The 17,316-nt window shown below is 38.7% G+C and overlaps 1 protein-coding gene across 2 annotated transcripts in view; it reads right to left on the reverse strand.

Moving 5' to 3' along the window:
• The window catches only part of RICTOR (RPTOR independent companion of MTOR complex 2), a 76,197-nt gene extending 59,505 nt beyond the window's left edge, over positions 1-16,692 (reverse strand). Inside the window, exons 1-3 of one of the 2 annotated variants that reach the window (XM_072922617.1) lie at positions 16,545-16,608; positions 16,333-16,380; positions 1,135-1,250 (exon numbers count right to left, since the gene is read on the reverse strand). Coding sequence is in view for 1 of the 2 variants with exons in the window: in XM_030258691.4 (XP_030114551.1) it covers positions 16,333-16,380; positions 16,545-16,593 (97 nt within the window). In the remaining variant the exon portion in view is untranslated. Of the gene's footprint in view, positions 1-1,134; positions 1,251-16,332; positions 16,381-16,544 lie in introns of both variants that reach the window. The other variant, XM_030258691.4, reaches the window with a different exon arrangement.
• Between the last annotated feature and the right edge of the window lie 624 nt (positions 16,693-17,316).

Below are 17,316 nucleotides of genomic sequence, written 5' to 3' on the forward strand. Positions count from 1 at the left end.
TTACAACACTTACAGGTAGGCACCCCAATTAAAGTGTACAAACCTGTTAACCCACTGTACTCAATGAAGATTTTGTCTATCGGCCAATGAAATCAAATGCCATCAGCTTGATTAGCTGCTAGATGCTTACTCAAGGTTAAGGTAAGCAATTATATTGACGATGGTGTTTATAATGTAACTTTAGCTCATGTATAGACATGCTACTGTCACATCGTATAATACTGGTAATTTTCAAACAAAGCATCAGTGAGATTGTGGGAAGACAAGGTAAGCCTTAAATGTGGGCATCAATGTCTATTAGCACCAGCTTGATGTGAAAGATTCTTTTCCACAAATCTACTCACAGCATATGCAAAGTCAACCATCAGATACACAAGCACGGACACAACTACCTTGCACTGCTGTGCAGTATGTACAGCAAACCAGATATCTAATAACTTTGAATTTGAAGGGGAATATGTGCATGGACTTCTTCACATCCCCAGGAAAAAAAGAAAAAATACTTTATATGATTACAGAACTTAGAGACAATGAGAATCTTACGGATCTATACCAGGTTTAGGATTCCTCTGCACAATTTGCTTTTCCAGGGCTTAACTCAGTTTAAGAGGTTTGCAATAGCATAAGACATAAAATCATGGAATTGTTTGGACTGGAAAGGACCTTAGGATCACCTAGTTCCAACCTCTCACCATGGGCAGGGAATCTTTCACTAGACCAGGCTGTTCAGAGCCCCATTTGGACATTTTCAGGGATAGGCCTGGACATTTTCAGGGATAGGCCTCACTGAAAACAAGTAGTTTGGATTAGTTAACAGCACTACAAATAGCTTATATCATAAACTTACTTTCAAGAGAACTTAACAGGAGAGGAAGATGGTTTCCTCATAATCTGGTTTCTCTGAAAACAGTCTGGCTCATATCTATACTTTGGCTTGCCTTGAGTAACGCGTGGGAATTTCCCTGGCTCACAACACTTTTGGACCTGTATAATTCCCCATTACACCACAAGAAAAGATCCCAGGTGAGCAGTTTTAGAGCAGCATAACTTTCCAAAATGATTGAAATATGCTTTGACTTTTAAACTGCAGATGGCTACATATGCACAACAAAGCCCTACAAAAACTAAGCTCACCGTGCAGACAGGAAAGACCACAGGACTAGCCCAGAAACCTCTTGTGCAACAGCAATGGACATTCTTATTCGGCTATCTGATAAAGCTGGCATTAACTCAGAACTGCCCAAGTGGTCCTGTGGAAAAAGGCAGTCAGTTTGAATATGAAGAAACAAGGATACAATGATACTACAATTTCCCATATTAACAATTCTGTAGCAATGACAGATCTGTATAATAGGGATGCCTAAAAAAAAGGTATACTGAAACCATTTTCCTCTATTTTTGCATGAAAAACTGCAGTTATGCCAACTTTTTCCTCACTTTGTCCTCTTTCAGTTGAGGAAAAATTCATTTTTAGAGACTAAAAAGTTTGAGGAAAGACATGTTTGTGGTACTTAGCAGGGCAATCAGGTATTTCCCAGAAGCTTTATTAGCAGGTAAGTAATTTGAAGCAAACAAGGGACTCCAGAGCAAAAGCTACAAAACTGTGAGAAAACTCAGAACATGACAGACATTTCCAGTACTGAACTGAAAATATAAATAGAGCAAGTTAGCTGTTGCACTCTTCAATCCTATCAAAACCAATACTGCTGCAGAAAAAAAAAGAAAGTAAATAAATAAAGACCCTCTCATATTACCTCAGAAGGAATTAAAATAACAGAAGCCTTTTGGTCAAATACTGTCAGGTGAAGTCTTGTTTTAAATTTCAGAAGAACCTTCTCACAAAAAATATCCTATAAAAAAATTTAACAAAATAACTGTGACATACTGACTTCAAGGTAAGACTGGCTATCTTTTCTTTCCTTCTTCTGAAAATGCATCATATATAACAAAGAAGTAGAAAATTTATATTACTTACTCAAGTGTGACTTATTTTAGTAAAAGTAAAGCCAGCAAGGAAGGTAGGCCGGCCTAAGAAAACTTCATTTCACAGATGTAAAAGAATTTGAACAAACCAATGTGACTTTGTAAGTGGCAATTCAGTTTTTTGCTAGTCTGTTCCTCACATTGAAATGGACTTGGAAATAGATTAATACATCCTGGATTCTCACAACTAAGCTATGTAGCTTTCCTGTAATCACAGATCAGATCCAGCACTGTCTGTCTTCCTGTCAAAAAATCTCAAAAAGACACTACAAAATACCAAGTAATGCAGAAGTAGCAAAAAGCATAGTGCAAAATCACAGACTGATTTTTCCAAAGAAATATCACAGCCTTAAGATTTTATTGTCAAGTTTAACAGTTCATCTTGGTGTTGACAAATACTTTTTTGTTGTTGTTTGGTTTTCTGTTTGTTTTGGTTTGTTGGGGTGGGTTTTTTGTCTTTTTTTGTTTGGTTTTGGGAGGAGGGTTGTGGGGGGAGAGGAAGGGGCTGTTGTTGCTGTTTCATAGATCCACTGAATATTCTAAATTGGAAGGGACCCACAAGAATCACTGACTCTAACTCTTCGGTAAATGACTCATACAAAGATTGAACTCCAAACCCTGGTGTTATTAGCACCATGCTCTAGCCCACTGCACTCATCAGTGTTGTATGTGTTGTTTTACAGACCCTGCTTCATATCACTGCTGCAGAGATTTCTTAGCTCTTACTCTCTCTCTCCTCCTGTTTTGTATCTAAAAAAAAAAAATAATATTAAGTAGCTTATTATTTTAAGACCCTCTCAAAAGTCTGTTCTTTCCTGATTCACTTTATTTATTACTGATACGCTGACTTTTATTGGGAGGAATTTCTTCACTCAAAGGGTTGTCAAGCACTGGCACAAGCTGCCCGGGGAAATAGTTGAGTCACCACCCCTGGAGGTAATTAAAAGATGCACAGACATGGCACTTAGGAACACAGTCTAGTGATGAACTTGGCAATGTCAGGATTACGGTTAAACTCAATCAACAAAAATTATTTCTGTTATCTCTAGTTGGCCCACAGCAACAACCAAATATCTTCATATTCTTTCCCATGGTGCTTCCGAGGCTGGAGCTGTGCAAAATGACTAAACTGATCTTCCAGCTCTCTTCTAAGAAGATGTACAACCCCTTACCTCACTCTCCTTCTCTCTTCTGTCCTGCCGTATAATACACCTTTCTTGTTTACACTACTTCAGCATCCATCTTAAAATTCACAATAAAATTATCCTGCCAAGTGTCTCAGTAGAATCCTTTTCTTGCATATCTGGCTATGTTAGTTCTCTACTGAGTTACTGACTCAAACTGAATACTATACTCTTACAAAACCCACTCAAAAGTAGCTGTGCCACTGAGCCATTCACAAGTAGCTTGGTGGACGCAAGACATACCTGTTCCACATGACACTCAGTAGAAAGAAGTCACCTTTTTTTTTTTCAACTGGACTTTACAACTGGAAAATTGTCACAATTATTGTATACAAAGCCACTTTGCCCAAATGCCATCTAAAAACTTCTTGATACATATAAAAATTGCAAGTCAGCCCACTTGTGTCCTGCAGCAAGTGCTTAGCTTGCTCATCAATATTCTCATTTTCTCGGTCTGCTTTTTGTTGAACAGCAAAAACTTTGAAGTAGCAGTAGTTGTTGTTTACTTCTGTTATATGAAGCAGTTTCTCACCCACAATTCTTTGCACTAACACCCTGTATAATCTATAGCACAGAGCAAAGTTGGCATTTTTTTAAAACTCTAGCCTCATGAACTCCGTCACTCTCTATGCCTAGAAGTAATTCACAGATGCTGTATATCAAAAATCTCCAAGGGCGTGTTGTTTGTTTTTAAACTCTCATGACCTTTTAAGGCTTGACTCATTTTTTCACCCCTTCAGGACTGTGACATTGTTTTCTCCCAGTGAGAACCATGACACATTCTGACAGATCCCATTCTCCAGAGAGAAAGAACATGACAGTAGTCCAGCTACACAAAACAGCTAGGGCTCCATCTAATGCAGGGATGAAATAGGACCAGGAATAGCTATATTAGCACAAGCAACGACTCCTTTTGCCTGACAGATTTAGCAGCATTGTTTGACCACATTGAGTATGCTAGAAGCATGCCAGTTTGCTGTTCTGTTATGCATATGTGAATGAAAAAGGCAAAAAAAATGAATGGCAGGCTTTAGCACACAAATAATGCAGTAACTCTGAAGTCAGGAGGAGTTAAACTGAGGAGTGTGTATTATATGCATCAATTGGTAGGTGCTAAAACAGTACACAGTACTGTACAGAGTAGCCGATGTGTATATATATTCAATAACTCTCAAATGAGAGACTGACGTCACAAGAGCAGCTGATGTCACACCTACTAGAATTACAAGGCCAAAAAGTGAGATAAAAGATTAAATACTTTTAAATACTTCCTTTAAAGAAGGAAGTTGTACTTCACTACAGTCAAGCATTGACATACATGAGAGGTTATCTTCCTCTTACTGAAAGAATCACAGTCATGATTGCATAATGGACCATTCTGATGAACCTCCTATACACCTCTACATTTATTCGATATTTTTAAAGTTCAAATGCCATGCAATTGCATATTGTTAAACTGTTCTTAGCTTGTTAAAGTACATGCTGCCAAAATCAAGGAAGTTGAGTGAAATGCACCAACTTGAAACATGAATGCACTGTTCTCCACTTCCCCTGAAACAACGAGCTATCAGTTATTAAAAGCAGTGAAACATTAGAAATCAGTTACTTAGAGGGGCCTATGTAAGACTATATGATAAGTAATCAGCCTCCTAAAACACATTTTAATCAAGACCTTTAATAATGAAATGAGACATCAATAATAAGTCATATTCTACCATTATCAACTTGTTGCAAAAAGAAACCAAAACAGGACACTTATGTAATATTCTTGATATTAAAGTATTCTTAATTTACATTTAAATCAAAAGGTGCAAACTGCACTGTATATTCTCACTGCATATTCTCAGAAAATCTGAGAATATGAAAGATGAGAAAGCTACATAAAAAAAGCAAACTCCGAAACACAGATCACTCCCGTATTACTTGCATTAACACATCAACTCTACTTTGCTAGATTCTAAAAAATCAATGCATGAACATTTTACATTCAATGTGTGATTTTCAAAAACACAGCAATACATGTTTAGACTGAGGGTATGTCTCGATTCATAGTGTAAAACCAAAAAAAAAAGTCAATTTGTAGTATCAAGTTAATGTAGTTATGTTGAAAAATATACTAAATACTAAGCCAGATAGATATCCTTTATGAGTATAGTTAAAATTCTACTATCACACTTCAAGCCATAAGATGGGAAATACTTCGTATTCTATGGCTTGCCAAATAAGACTTGAAAATTTTATAATAAAAACATTCACGCGCATATCAAGTTTTAACAGTTGAGAGAAACCCCTCAAAAAGTACCTATGACTAAGAGTGATTTCAGCAGAATGCACCTAGAGAGTTATTTAGTTTGATTCTCATAGCTTTCATGGGGTAACCATAAAAAGAGCACTTTATTTTGATTATAGGTAAGTTCTCATAACTCACAGATGTAAAAACAGAAAGCAAATGAAAACTAAGAACTGTAACTATTTTCTCTCTTATTGCTTAAAAAAAGCTATGAATACACAAAACTGGCTCACTAATATGGAAAAAAAGTACACATCCTCTCTTTCATGGCAGTCAGCAAAGAAAGTCTCAAAATTTAATCATCTCCCAACATCACTTGGGTAAAAAGCTCATATACAAAAATACCTATGAACTACAAATCAGTGGAAAAGACACCGCATTCAAGGTAGGATCCAGGAATCACTAGAACTTCAGATAAACAGGAAATCATGTATCAGGATTACTTTGGCACACATGCACTTCTAAAACATTAAGTAAAATTTAAATGCCTACTGTGATTGTACAGATTTCTCTTCTGCAGATGTGCCTAGATCTTGTAAACTAAAGGACTTTTTTTTTTTAATTTTAATATTCCTAAGTGCATATAAAAGTGGCAGAAAATAAGCAGTTTGGTGTTCCAGTCAGCTTGAAGAGCAGATCCAAAAGGGACCACTTTCCGGAATGTGGTCTTATATTATTATTTCTAACAAAGACATTGAGACTCTACCTGTATAAAAGCCATTCTTATATCCCCACCTAGGGATTATGTTAATTATTCCCAACATGTGATCTGTATGGCAGCTTTGTAAACAGCATTGCTTTACTGCTAAAACTTCTAATAAATGGGTATCATAGCTGAAATGTTAATAGCTTTCCCAGGACAGGAAGAGAAAACTGAAGGACCATTCTGAAAGATAACTATAAGGCTGACTTGAAAATTAATTACATACACTTTTTGATAAACAAACTATTCTTTAAATGGTTTACAGCAGTACAAAACTCAGTGTCCTGCATAAAATTCCACAAAGACAAATTATGAAAATAATATTAAATAGCATTAGTTAAGACTACGTAAGGTACCAAGGCATATTAAAAAAAACCAACTCTTTAAAAAAAAACTTGTCTATTCATAGAGAGAAAATGTTTCATTTAGTCCTCCATTTAAATTTACAGTTATATCCAACTCCCAGGAAGACATATTGATGACAAGAATCATAGCAATAAGTCTTGATATATATCATTGTGACCTACAAAGTTATTCCCAGTTCCCCCGCCTCTCACCTCTCAAAAAATTCCCTCCAGAACGTCATCTCTCTGCACTACAAGATACACAGCTATAGCTACTGCATATTATCACAACTAAAACCAAACTAGAATTACAGTCTCTTGAAATTTTTATCATGACCACCTGATAATACACAAATTATTCTGGAATACAGCAAAATTCAGGAAGAACTTCCTTTAAAATTTCAAAAGCTCAGATGTTTAAAAGAAAAAAGGGAAAAACAATAAAGGAGAAAAAAAAGTGAGGGTCAAAATGCTGGAAGCTGGGGAACATTCCATAACTGTGTGACTATGCATTTGCTTGCCCTCTTGTTCTGCTCTCTTTGCAACAATTATCAACTACTGCCAAGGTTGGAGTGACCCAGTATAACTGTTCTTATGGGCAAGAGCCAGTAAAAGTCTTTTCCAGATTTACAAATTTGCTTATGTCTGTACACAAATCAAATTAAAACTTCCCAGAACATCAATGATGAATTTGAATGGTAAATATGAGCTTATTGTAATGGTTTAGAAAATTATCTTCAGTTCCTCCAATCCATTTTCTTCTTTTCTGCCACCATTCCTAGAAGCAGAAATATCAGGATGAACGTAATTTTCAGTTGTTTTAACAAAACGCTGTGCCTTTCTGACATCTTGCAACTAGTATTTGGAGAGTGTACCAGGCAAATCTGCTTTCAAAACCACCCAAGAGAATTTTGATCACATATTTCTAAGAATGTTATCAAACTGAAACATGATCTTACTCTGAGGCTATTTTCCCAATTAGCATTCTGATTCTTCTCTGCATCATTTCAGTATGTTCAAAAACCTGAAAGCATAAATGTTGCATGGCTCTTACCAATAAACTCAAAGCTGTCAGGAAGTAGCCACTGTCCCCAGAAACATCCTGCTACATAGGGCTACATAATGCTGAATGTAAGAAGTCATTCAGCATTAGCAGATGTAGGATCCCCCAGTGTGCCAATAAAGATATGAAGGACAATTTGCATGACATGGAAACACTGAAGTAATAACATACTCGAATTCAAACATTAATACAGGGACACAGCTAGAAACTACAAGTAATTCACAAACAGCACTGACTGAAGTAGGAAACATTTAAACTGCAGCAAATGTCATGTGCTAATTTCCCCACTCTAAAATGATATATAACCAGAAGATTTCAAAACAGTGCTGATTGATGGCATTTGTGGGCTTCATTTCCTCATACTAAGGAATAGGAACTCCTTTTGTCACACAGGTAATATTGTCACATTTCTGTGATCATTCAAGACTTCTACTCTTTCTCCTGGAAAAGGACAGGAAGTGTCAGTCATATTTATAGATTTCACGAGATCTAAATACAATTCTCTGAAGACAGAAGACACCTAATCTATTGGTCAACCTCAACTTAGAAAAACCTATCCAGCTGAAGTAACAGGCTAAGCTAAAAACTGAGCTGCAAATGCCACATTTATAGAAACAGAAAGGTTTTTTCTATTTCATTTTTTGTACCTCATGAAAAAAAACCAGCAGTCTACCCGTGACACACACATATGGTTTGCATAAAGAAGGAGATGAACACATTCTAAATTCTCTAGATATGAGGTTGCTCAAACTGAATTCTGACTTCACTGATGCACAGGAGGTAACGAAGGAATAGGATTACTTACAGATTTAATAATTTGTTTTTAAATAAGTAATTTCTAGGCAACAGCTGTTCTTGATAGTCCTCCATTTTTTATGAAGTAATTATTTTTAAATATATGTATTTATTTATAGTCTATGTACACTTTAAGCAGGAAACCAATCTCCTATGCAGCTAAAAAAACCCAAACAAAATCCCTGTGTTATTCACTGCACACCTTTATATTAATAGATTCATTAAATTATTCCTTGTTACTCTTACTGTGTATTTTTCCATAAGTCAAGGCCATATTGTTTTGCTTTAAACACCTTACCTCTAAGTATAAATATTTCCTACCAATCATTCAATAGACTCAAATCAACAGAAGCAGTTAATTTCACAATGAACACTCATGCAAATAGGGCACAGAGATGTACTTACTTCACTTCAGCCAAACAACTGCTAACTCACAGGAGACATTTCAAAGATGGCAAGTAACAATCATATTTACCATTCTGCTACCCTTTTTCTCTTGGACTTAAATGGTTACTGAAAGTATAATTTATAAACAGCATGAAATTATGTTCTCTAACCATTTTTGCAACTGAAACAGAATTAAAAACTTCCATTTTGCGTCTCAGACAATTAAAAACAATTCTACTAAATAAGCAAATAAATAAACTTAAAACTCTGTTTCTGAAAAGTTGCAGGAGCAATTAGCTGAGTGATTTTTCAGATGTACCCAAACCCATAGCAGTAGATGACAGTTTAACTAAAATAAACTTAGAAAAGTCTAGGGAAGAACAAAACCTGTAAATTTAGAAAAAAAATCTCCCCCTTTAAGAAAATGTTTACAAAGGCTAACACTCAGATTAATTTTTTAATGAACAACATTGATTTGAAGGCTATTGCTGTTGAGGTAGAATTTCAGTGAAGATACTTTTTCATTATATTTATTTATGCAAACTTATGCAGGCCACTGGTGACAGCTAGAAAGCTTTCAAGTATGTGCTAGCAAAATTCAGTAACATAACTAAAAAATATAACTAAATGTTTTTTGTTTACTTTTTGGGATTGGGTTTTGTGTTTGGTTTGGGGTTTTTTTTACTCCATTTCCCATTTATGCATCTTTACTAGTGTTCCTCCTTTACATCAGCTGCAAAGATTTGATGAATACACTTTTTCTGAAGTCTTGCTTCCAAAATTTTCAATCACCACACTAGATGATAGGCAAATAAAAAGATAAATAAAAAATTTCTGCAACATAAACAAATAAACCAACATTACAGACTCTTAAACTAGATACATTTTATTGTCACAGTTACAAGTGCTCCAGTTAAAAACTTGACAAATACCAGGCAGGACTTCTGAAGCACTGTAATGTCACCTACTATTCTGTATCAGAACTATTCACAGCACTGATCAGTGTGTGAATTCACCCACACTATTGTAAAAGCATCTGTCTGCCTGCATGCAGGTAAAACGCTTCCAAAGAAAAGCAAACTTCTTACTTTACCTGATCTTTTGAGTAGTTATCTAAGCCTCAAGACACATGTGCTTGTCTTGGTTGCAAGAAGGTAGTTAGTATTAAAAGCATATGACTTGTGTTTTAAAAAAGAAACCTCAGAATGAGTTTGAGTATAAAAATTAAGAAAAACTTATCAGATTTTAGTACATTCTCCCAAGTCAGTTGTCATTTCAACATAAACTCCTAAGCTGTCCTGTAAAGCTCTTGAGCATTGCTCCTTTCTGTAGTGTCAAGAGTTTGTATGGATATTAAAGAGTAGGAAAACTTCAATTTTAACTATGGGTATTTCACTTCTTTCCACTTTAAAGAAAAGTAACTGTACCTGATGTTAAGCATCACTTTTATGTTATTAAGGTAAAATTTCTGAGATTGCTAGGTAACTGGTAAAGTACAGATGAAGGTCATCAGCTTGGGCAAGCAATGCATTTCTTTATGGACAGGAGATGGCTGACAGAGCTTCCTTGTTGACTTTATTTATGATGAGGGGTGTGTTTTAGATTTAGATAGCATCTACACTGGATAGGCTCTAACAGAAAAAAAATGCTGAAACTAAACACTGCTCTAATCTCTAAGTGGGAGATGCTGGGAAGCAACAAAACACCCAGGAATAGCATTTATGACAAAGACTCAAATATATCAAGAAGGCAGCTGGAGATTTTGATACTTCAGCACTCAGGGAGGAATGAAGTATGTTGAAGAAAGTTGTGAAAACACAGCATTGCTTAAACATCCACAAAGGTGTTTGGATCAGTATAGTGATACCAATACAAATCACAGAATAATCTCTTGCAATAGAAAGTAGATCTTAGAACAGTAATTTTATTCTCTGACCACAACAGCAAGAACAAAGAACCCACACACAAAAACAAATTTAGAGGTGCTGTACTCAAAAACTTTAAAGACAGACGTAAGTGCAGATCTTCAAAGACATGGCAATACTCAATTCCTACAGAAATCTTAACAACAGATAAATAAGCCATAGGATTTTAAAGTGGTATTTTGCTAAAATTTTTCCATCATTAAAAATGTTGTTCTTGTTTTTAAGAAACGGAAAGTGGAAATATTTTAAGCACACACCATCTTAGTAGTTCTGAGAATCTTAAGATTATAAAAGCAGTGCTTAGGAAGCAAAGCCAAAGATACAAAAGTGTTATTAATCTAACTGGGACAATGCACTATACAATCCCAAAACAACGGTCAACTAAAGCACATGTGCAAGCACAAGTGCAGACAGGACAGTTAAGTGACTTAATTCTGAAGTGCATGTACGCAGCACTTCAACTCTCTTACTTTTAAAACCTATCAAAAGCTTACACGCTGCCAAAAAAGTTAGCAGGCCACCGTCATTGATCACTTTCCCTTTGCTCCTCCTATATAATAAAAAACTTCAACATACAAAAATAATGCAGCATAACATTTCTCAGTCAGCAAAGAGGTCACTCCAACAGCTTTTGCCCCATTGTTGCATACTTTGCGCCTCAGGAGACTGAATTAAAAATGTTACTAATTACCTTCTTATGACTGTTACAGTTTCTGTTACAGAATCAGGAACAAGGGAGCAAAAAAACACCTATTGCTCTCTGTGACTGGCCCAAGCACAACATCCTGGTATAGCTAACCATGAAAATACTGCAAAGTGAGGGTGAAAGAGACCCATTTATTTCTCTGCATTTTCAAGCCAGGCTACATTTCACAAGTACAGGAAGAACCACCTAAAGGCCTTCTGTAACAGACTTGCCATTAGCGTTCAAGAACTGCCTCTGAGCCATCAAAAAGTATGCACCAGCCGCCATCTCTGCAGTGGTTTCCCTACTGCCACACTGCAAGCAACACAAAAGGGTTATTTTCTGCTTCCCCACTACTTGAGCTTTCAGTATCAGATGTGTGCTCTGTTCCTCCCTGCTTCTTCCACACTGATGAAGGAAGCTGGAAACAGTACGGTCATCAAATCTCAAGCTGATTTTGGAAACAAAATTCATCCAGCCTTCTTTAACTATCCCACAAATAACCCTTAAAAATGCCTGACATTTCTGTGGGCTGTAAACTGCAAATAGCATCCCGAGATGTTTGCCCTGCATGCAATGCATTATGATATACCATCTGAGAACATGGACTCAAATACTACATGGTTTAAAAGTATGGAAGCACAGTAAGAAAAGTAACATCACTTAAACCACATGAAGTTAAATGCAACTCCTTTATGTTTTATTATTACCTACATGACAGGAAAAAAAGGCAAAAAAGGAAAGAGCATTTTCTCAGATAACACTAGTCAATTTTGTAATATCAGTCTCAGGGAAAAGGAAAAAAACACTCGTTTTCTCAGCTCTGTGTTCTCTGCTGTGTTCATGTCTGTCCTGTGTTAGTCAGAAGATTCAACATCTACAAAACCTCTACAAAATAAAATCGGCTGTACAAGAAAAGCTGATAAACCAAAGTACAATCTTGTAATGCATAATCTTGTTTTTGAACAATAAATGAAAGTACTAATGCTTGAGATAGATATGTTTCAGTTGTTTAAAGAGTACACTATCAGCAAGTGAAGACTGCTACCCTCAAAAAAGGAGGAAATGAACACATACACACACCAACAGCGCCCAACTTAACTTCAGTATGCAGTTGGCACCCATGCACAGGTAAGCAAACAAGCTCTGAAAAGATCCTAATAGTCAGTGCAACCTCTGAGCTACAGGATTCCAAGAAAATAGGGATCCCTTGAAGGAAGATGAGCCTGACAACAGATATAAACCATGAGACTGCTCTCAACTAGCCAAGTTCCAAGACCCAAGGACAACAGCCAAAATTTCAACAAAGGAAGAGGTGTTGGTCACCCAGCAGTACAAGGTGATTCAGTTACAGAGGTGAGCAAAGAATCACAGAATGGTGTGGGTTGAGAAGGACCTTTCAAGGTCATGTAGTCCAACCTCCCTGCAAAAATTTAGGAGCACATGAAGTGGGGATTACACACGCCTTTAACAGTGCCCAGAGCTGCGGGAGGTATATCTGCTTATGTGATTCAACTTCGAATGCCTGTAAAACAGTCAGAAACAAAAGGTTCCAAATATCTGTATTATGCTTATATACACAGCCATGGCCAAAGTCAGTGGAAAAACCCCTACCAAATGCACTAATCTGGTTGATACCTCCAATTGTCGTTTCTGGCCTTAGGAAGTTATGAGCTTGATTTCAGTAGTCTAATTAAACCAATCTCTCTCATCCCACTGCTAATTCCTTCCAGATGACTGCAGTGGGAGTTGTACTGGTGGTTGAGTCTGTCCTCCTTTTCCTTTTCTTTTCTATTCTGAGCAGGTAATATAACACAAGGCCAAATGAGTGCTCTAAATCGCAAGTATTAATTGCAATTTTGTAATCAACAGAATACATGATATACGATTTAACCAGACAAAAGCAATGAGTCTACCCTGTATCTGCACCATTTTTTCTTACTACACCAACATTATACACACAAATGTTTATCCTGGGGATAATTTTTCCAGAGTTGATGAGCCCTTCAGCGAAGTGGTTTTCTTAAAAAAGATTTATCTGCAGTCCCTTAGACGATGGGCACGGTTTAATGGCTCAGAAACAAAATAAATACAAAAAAATTCAAAACCAAATGAACAAACACATGCCAAAAACCCAAACAAAAACCAAAAACCCACCCCAACCAAACAAAAAAAAAAAAAACCAGAAAAAGCAAACCACACACATACCTTACATTATCATCTTTAACCAGATTAATAATTGTAAAGAAAAAGCTCACACATACCTACACACAAAATGAAGCATCCACCACCATGCAAAATGGCTTGCATAAGCATAATGTATCATTTTTAAAAAGGCAAAGCACCAAGAAGCTCCAAAAAGTAAACCTAGCATAGCAGCCAGCTTGGTGTCTTCTGGGAAAACATGAGCAACCATGTAACTACAGGACCAGAGAAAACAGCAAACCAAACCATACAGAGAAATGCAGATCACTCTGCAAGCAGCAAGGCACTCCTCAAGCCTTCCTGCTCAAAAAGCCAGGAAGAAGCTGAACTTAGGGCAGCACAGACTGGAGTGCTCTCCCCACATCTATTATTTGTTTTGAAATTCTTCATAACAGCACTGGCCTCTTGCATGGAAAGTGTAGTCACAGGTACGGATGAGTAAAGGTCTAACCTCTAGGAAAAGTCATGCCATTACCACTAGGAACCTATTCAAAATAAGGCAGTACCAATATAATTTCTTGTGTTTGTAACAAAGAGGCCCCTGTAACTAGAAGCATATGGCTGAGGCTCTGTTTATGGTGATTCTCTACTTTCCCAAATCAGATATTTCACATTAATCAACACAAAGTTCAGTTGTACCAGGAAACAAAAAACATTAGAACATTCTTTTAAGCTAATGCAAACGTGAGCCCTGTAGAAAACTATGTGATCTGCACAACACAGTGAATCAAAACATTGTGCTATTAGTACCAAATTAGGGTAACAAAATATTTAAAATAATTGCTTACATAACTATTGTAACAGCTGGAAAAACAAATACTCATTGTGTTCACTATGGAAATCAAGTTATCATCTAGCTTAGTTAATGTCTTGCTGAGACTTTTAAGCTTCTTATTTTTGTTTCCTCTTTAAAATACAATTAATATCTACACAGATATACAGTGCTATATAGTTACTGATCAGGCAGCTGTAGTCTTTCCAACAAAAAATCGAAAACCATTGGGTTTTTAACATCTAAATTTAAAGTAGGTTCTCATGTGATTTCCCCAATGATTTATTCTTTTTGGTAATAGAAGATACATTGCCACAGTGCAAAATAACTTTTTTAATTAAAAAAAAAAAAAGAAAACACATAAAAAATGCAGTTTGCATCTTACTCAAGAGCCTCTTTTACAATACTATACACGTGTAATAGTTGTGCTGCTACTACTACAGGTCTCTTGGAATCAGTAGGCAGCTGAAAACACCTCATGGCAAAAATCAATATCACAATGATGGTCACCTATCAAATACTGATTAGAAGATTTCAGACAGACCACATCTCGAAAGTACCACTCCAGCATTTAAATTTCATGTATTGTTCTTTCAGCCTCAAAATATTTCAGTATGCTACAGAACATTAAAAAAAATTATAAGACCCATTCATTAAAATACTAATTCTGCAGATTTCATAAAAAGGCAACATTGCTTACAGTAATAACCTTGTCATGTGCTTAAACTGTAAAGGCCTTCATTCCACATTTTGTTGATGAAAGCTTCACATGCTTTAATTTTTAAGGACAGCATTTCTATAAAGCAATCATGTCCATTGGGAGATAGAATGAGAAGAGTCTGTTTCTTTAAACTGAGGAAACCCCAGCAGTTTTCCCGGTTATTAAAACTCACTTGTAAATATGGTATGTATACACAGAGATAACTTGCAGCTCACGACAAAACTGATTAATAAAATAACTCTAAACACAGCTTACTTTGTGGGAAAAGAGAATTAGAGAAAGTATAGTGCAGTATCAACAACTCTAAGATGAAAACAGTACTACTTCTGCTGGTATTTTTACTTCCTTTCCATTTCATAGGCCACTTTTATCTCATTGATTCTGTCATTTCCCTGCCGACTTCCCCATAAAATAGATCTATTCAGCATAACAGTCATCCTGGATCTCTTGAAGCAGAACAGTTACACACCAGTATCAACTTCATTCCCTCCCCAGGCAAGTATCCTCTATCCCACGAAATATCACCGCTTCTAGAGCAGTAACATTCCAGTTTGCTTTCTGAATTTTACCAGTCTCTTTGAGAAGGTCTAAGTCTTACCTCAGTACTCAGCTAGCCAAGATCACATTTTGTATCCTATACGTGTGGGTAGGGAATGAGTACCTGTTTGTCTGAGACAAAACTTCTCAGCGCGTAGCAGATATCAGCGTTGCTTCCTTCCTCTTATCATTCCCCCCCCCCCCCCCCCCCCCCCCCCCAACAGACCGTCTGAGAGCTGTGGAAGATGTTTGAAGCAATTTAACAAGCAAACGGGAGATGAGTGGCCGCTGGTCTTGGAGCAAGAGGCTCACGGCAAATGGGGTGGCCAGCCGGCCTAGGTCACGCAGAGATACACGAAAAAGGACTGGAGTAAGGAGCAGAGGAACAGACGCCGCTGCCGAGCCGCTGCTCGGAGACGCAGGGCACGGTCGGCCGGAAGGCTGGCCGCTGGGAACAACCCTGTCTGCGAGCAACAGGGGCTTCAAGGGCAGTCCCAGCGGCGGCCGAGCAGCCTCGGCACGCACGCCGGAGAGCAGGGAGCCCCGCGGCTCCGGAGCTGCCCGGGCACGGCCCCGCCGCGGCCCCGCGGTGCCCGGGTAGCGGCTCCCACCCGCGGGCGGCTCCGCTCAGCCCCCGGCGGCGGCCCCGGCCCCGCGCCCGTCCCACGGCACCACCAGGCCGCTCCGCTCCGCCGCGCCCCCCGCCCGCCTCGGGCGGCCCCCCCGCCTCGGCCGTACCTCGGCTGAGATCGAGGGACACGTTCTCCTCGCCGCTGTCGTTCCGACCTGCGGGGACGGGGGTAGAGAAGCGCGTTAGACGGGCGGGGAGGAAGAAGCCGGGGATAAGGAAGAAAAAGAGAGGGGAGGAGAGGAGCGGGGGCGCTGAGAGGCGCCGGCGGGCACCGTAGCGGTGCGGGCGGCGGTGGGGCGGCCCCCGGGACGCTCCTCACCTCGGATGCGGAGGTGCCTCAGAGAGCGGGCGCGGAGCGTCGCCGCCATGTTTGCGGCCCCGCAGCCACAACACCGGAAACCTCGCCCGCTCTCGCGAGGGGAGGCGCGCGGGGCCGCCGACGCGGAGGGCGCCCCCGCCCGGCACCGCCCCCCTGACCGCGGGGCGGGGCGGGCGCGGCAGCGGCCTGGCGGCAGAAATCGGTCCTTTTCCTCTTGTGTGTTTGTTTTGTTTTGTTTTTGCTGTGTTTTTGTTTGATTCTCTCCTCCTCTCCTCCTCTCCTCCTCTCCTCCTCTCCTCCTCTCCTCCTCTCCTCCTCTCCTCCTCTCCTCATCTCCTCATCTCCTTCTCTCCTTCTCTCCTTCTCTCTTTCTCTCTTTCTTTCTCTCTCTCTTTCTCTCTCTCTTTCTCTCTTCCTTTCCTTCCTTTCCTTTCCCCTCCCGGTTTCTCGGCCTTGTGATGAGGTGGTAATTCACGTGGGTGCGGACCATGGGCTTTGTACGCCGGATGTTTTCTGCTTTTTTAAAGCGTGAATTAATTAAAGTCAGGAAAAAGAAATAGCTTTTCGTCACTTGTTTGGTTTGTGTGCAGCACGTCTCTCTTTAGGCTCGAGTGCTGATCTACTTCTTAATGCTTATACATTTGTGAAACTTAGTTAATAAAATAAATGCAATTAAAAAAAACCAACCAAACAAAACCAGAACCCCCCAATGTGATAAAGAAGTCCTACTGCCAGGACCGTTCACTGATATACTGGCTCATCTTTAGGGAGA

This window comes from Taeniopygia guttata, chromosome Z (assembly GCF_048771995.1).
Source record: "Taeniopygia guttata chromosome Z, bTaeGut7.mat, whole genome shotgun sequence".
Classification (NCBI taxonomy): domain Eukaryota; kingdom Metazoa; phylum Chordata; class Aves; order Passeriformes; family Estrildidae; genus Taeniopygia; species Taeniopygia guttata.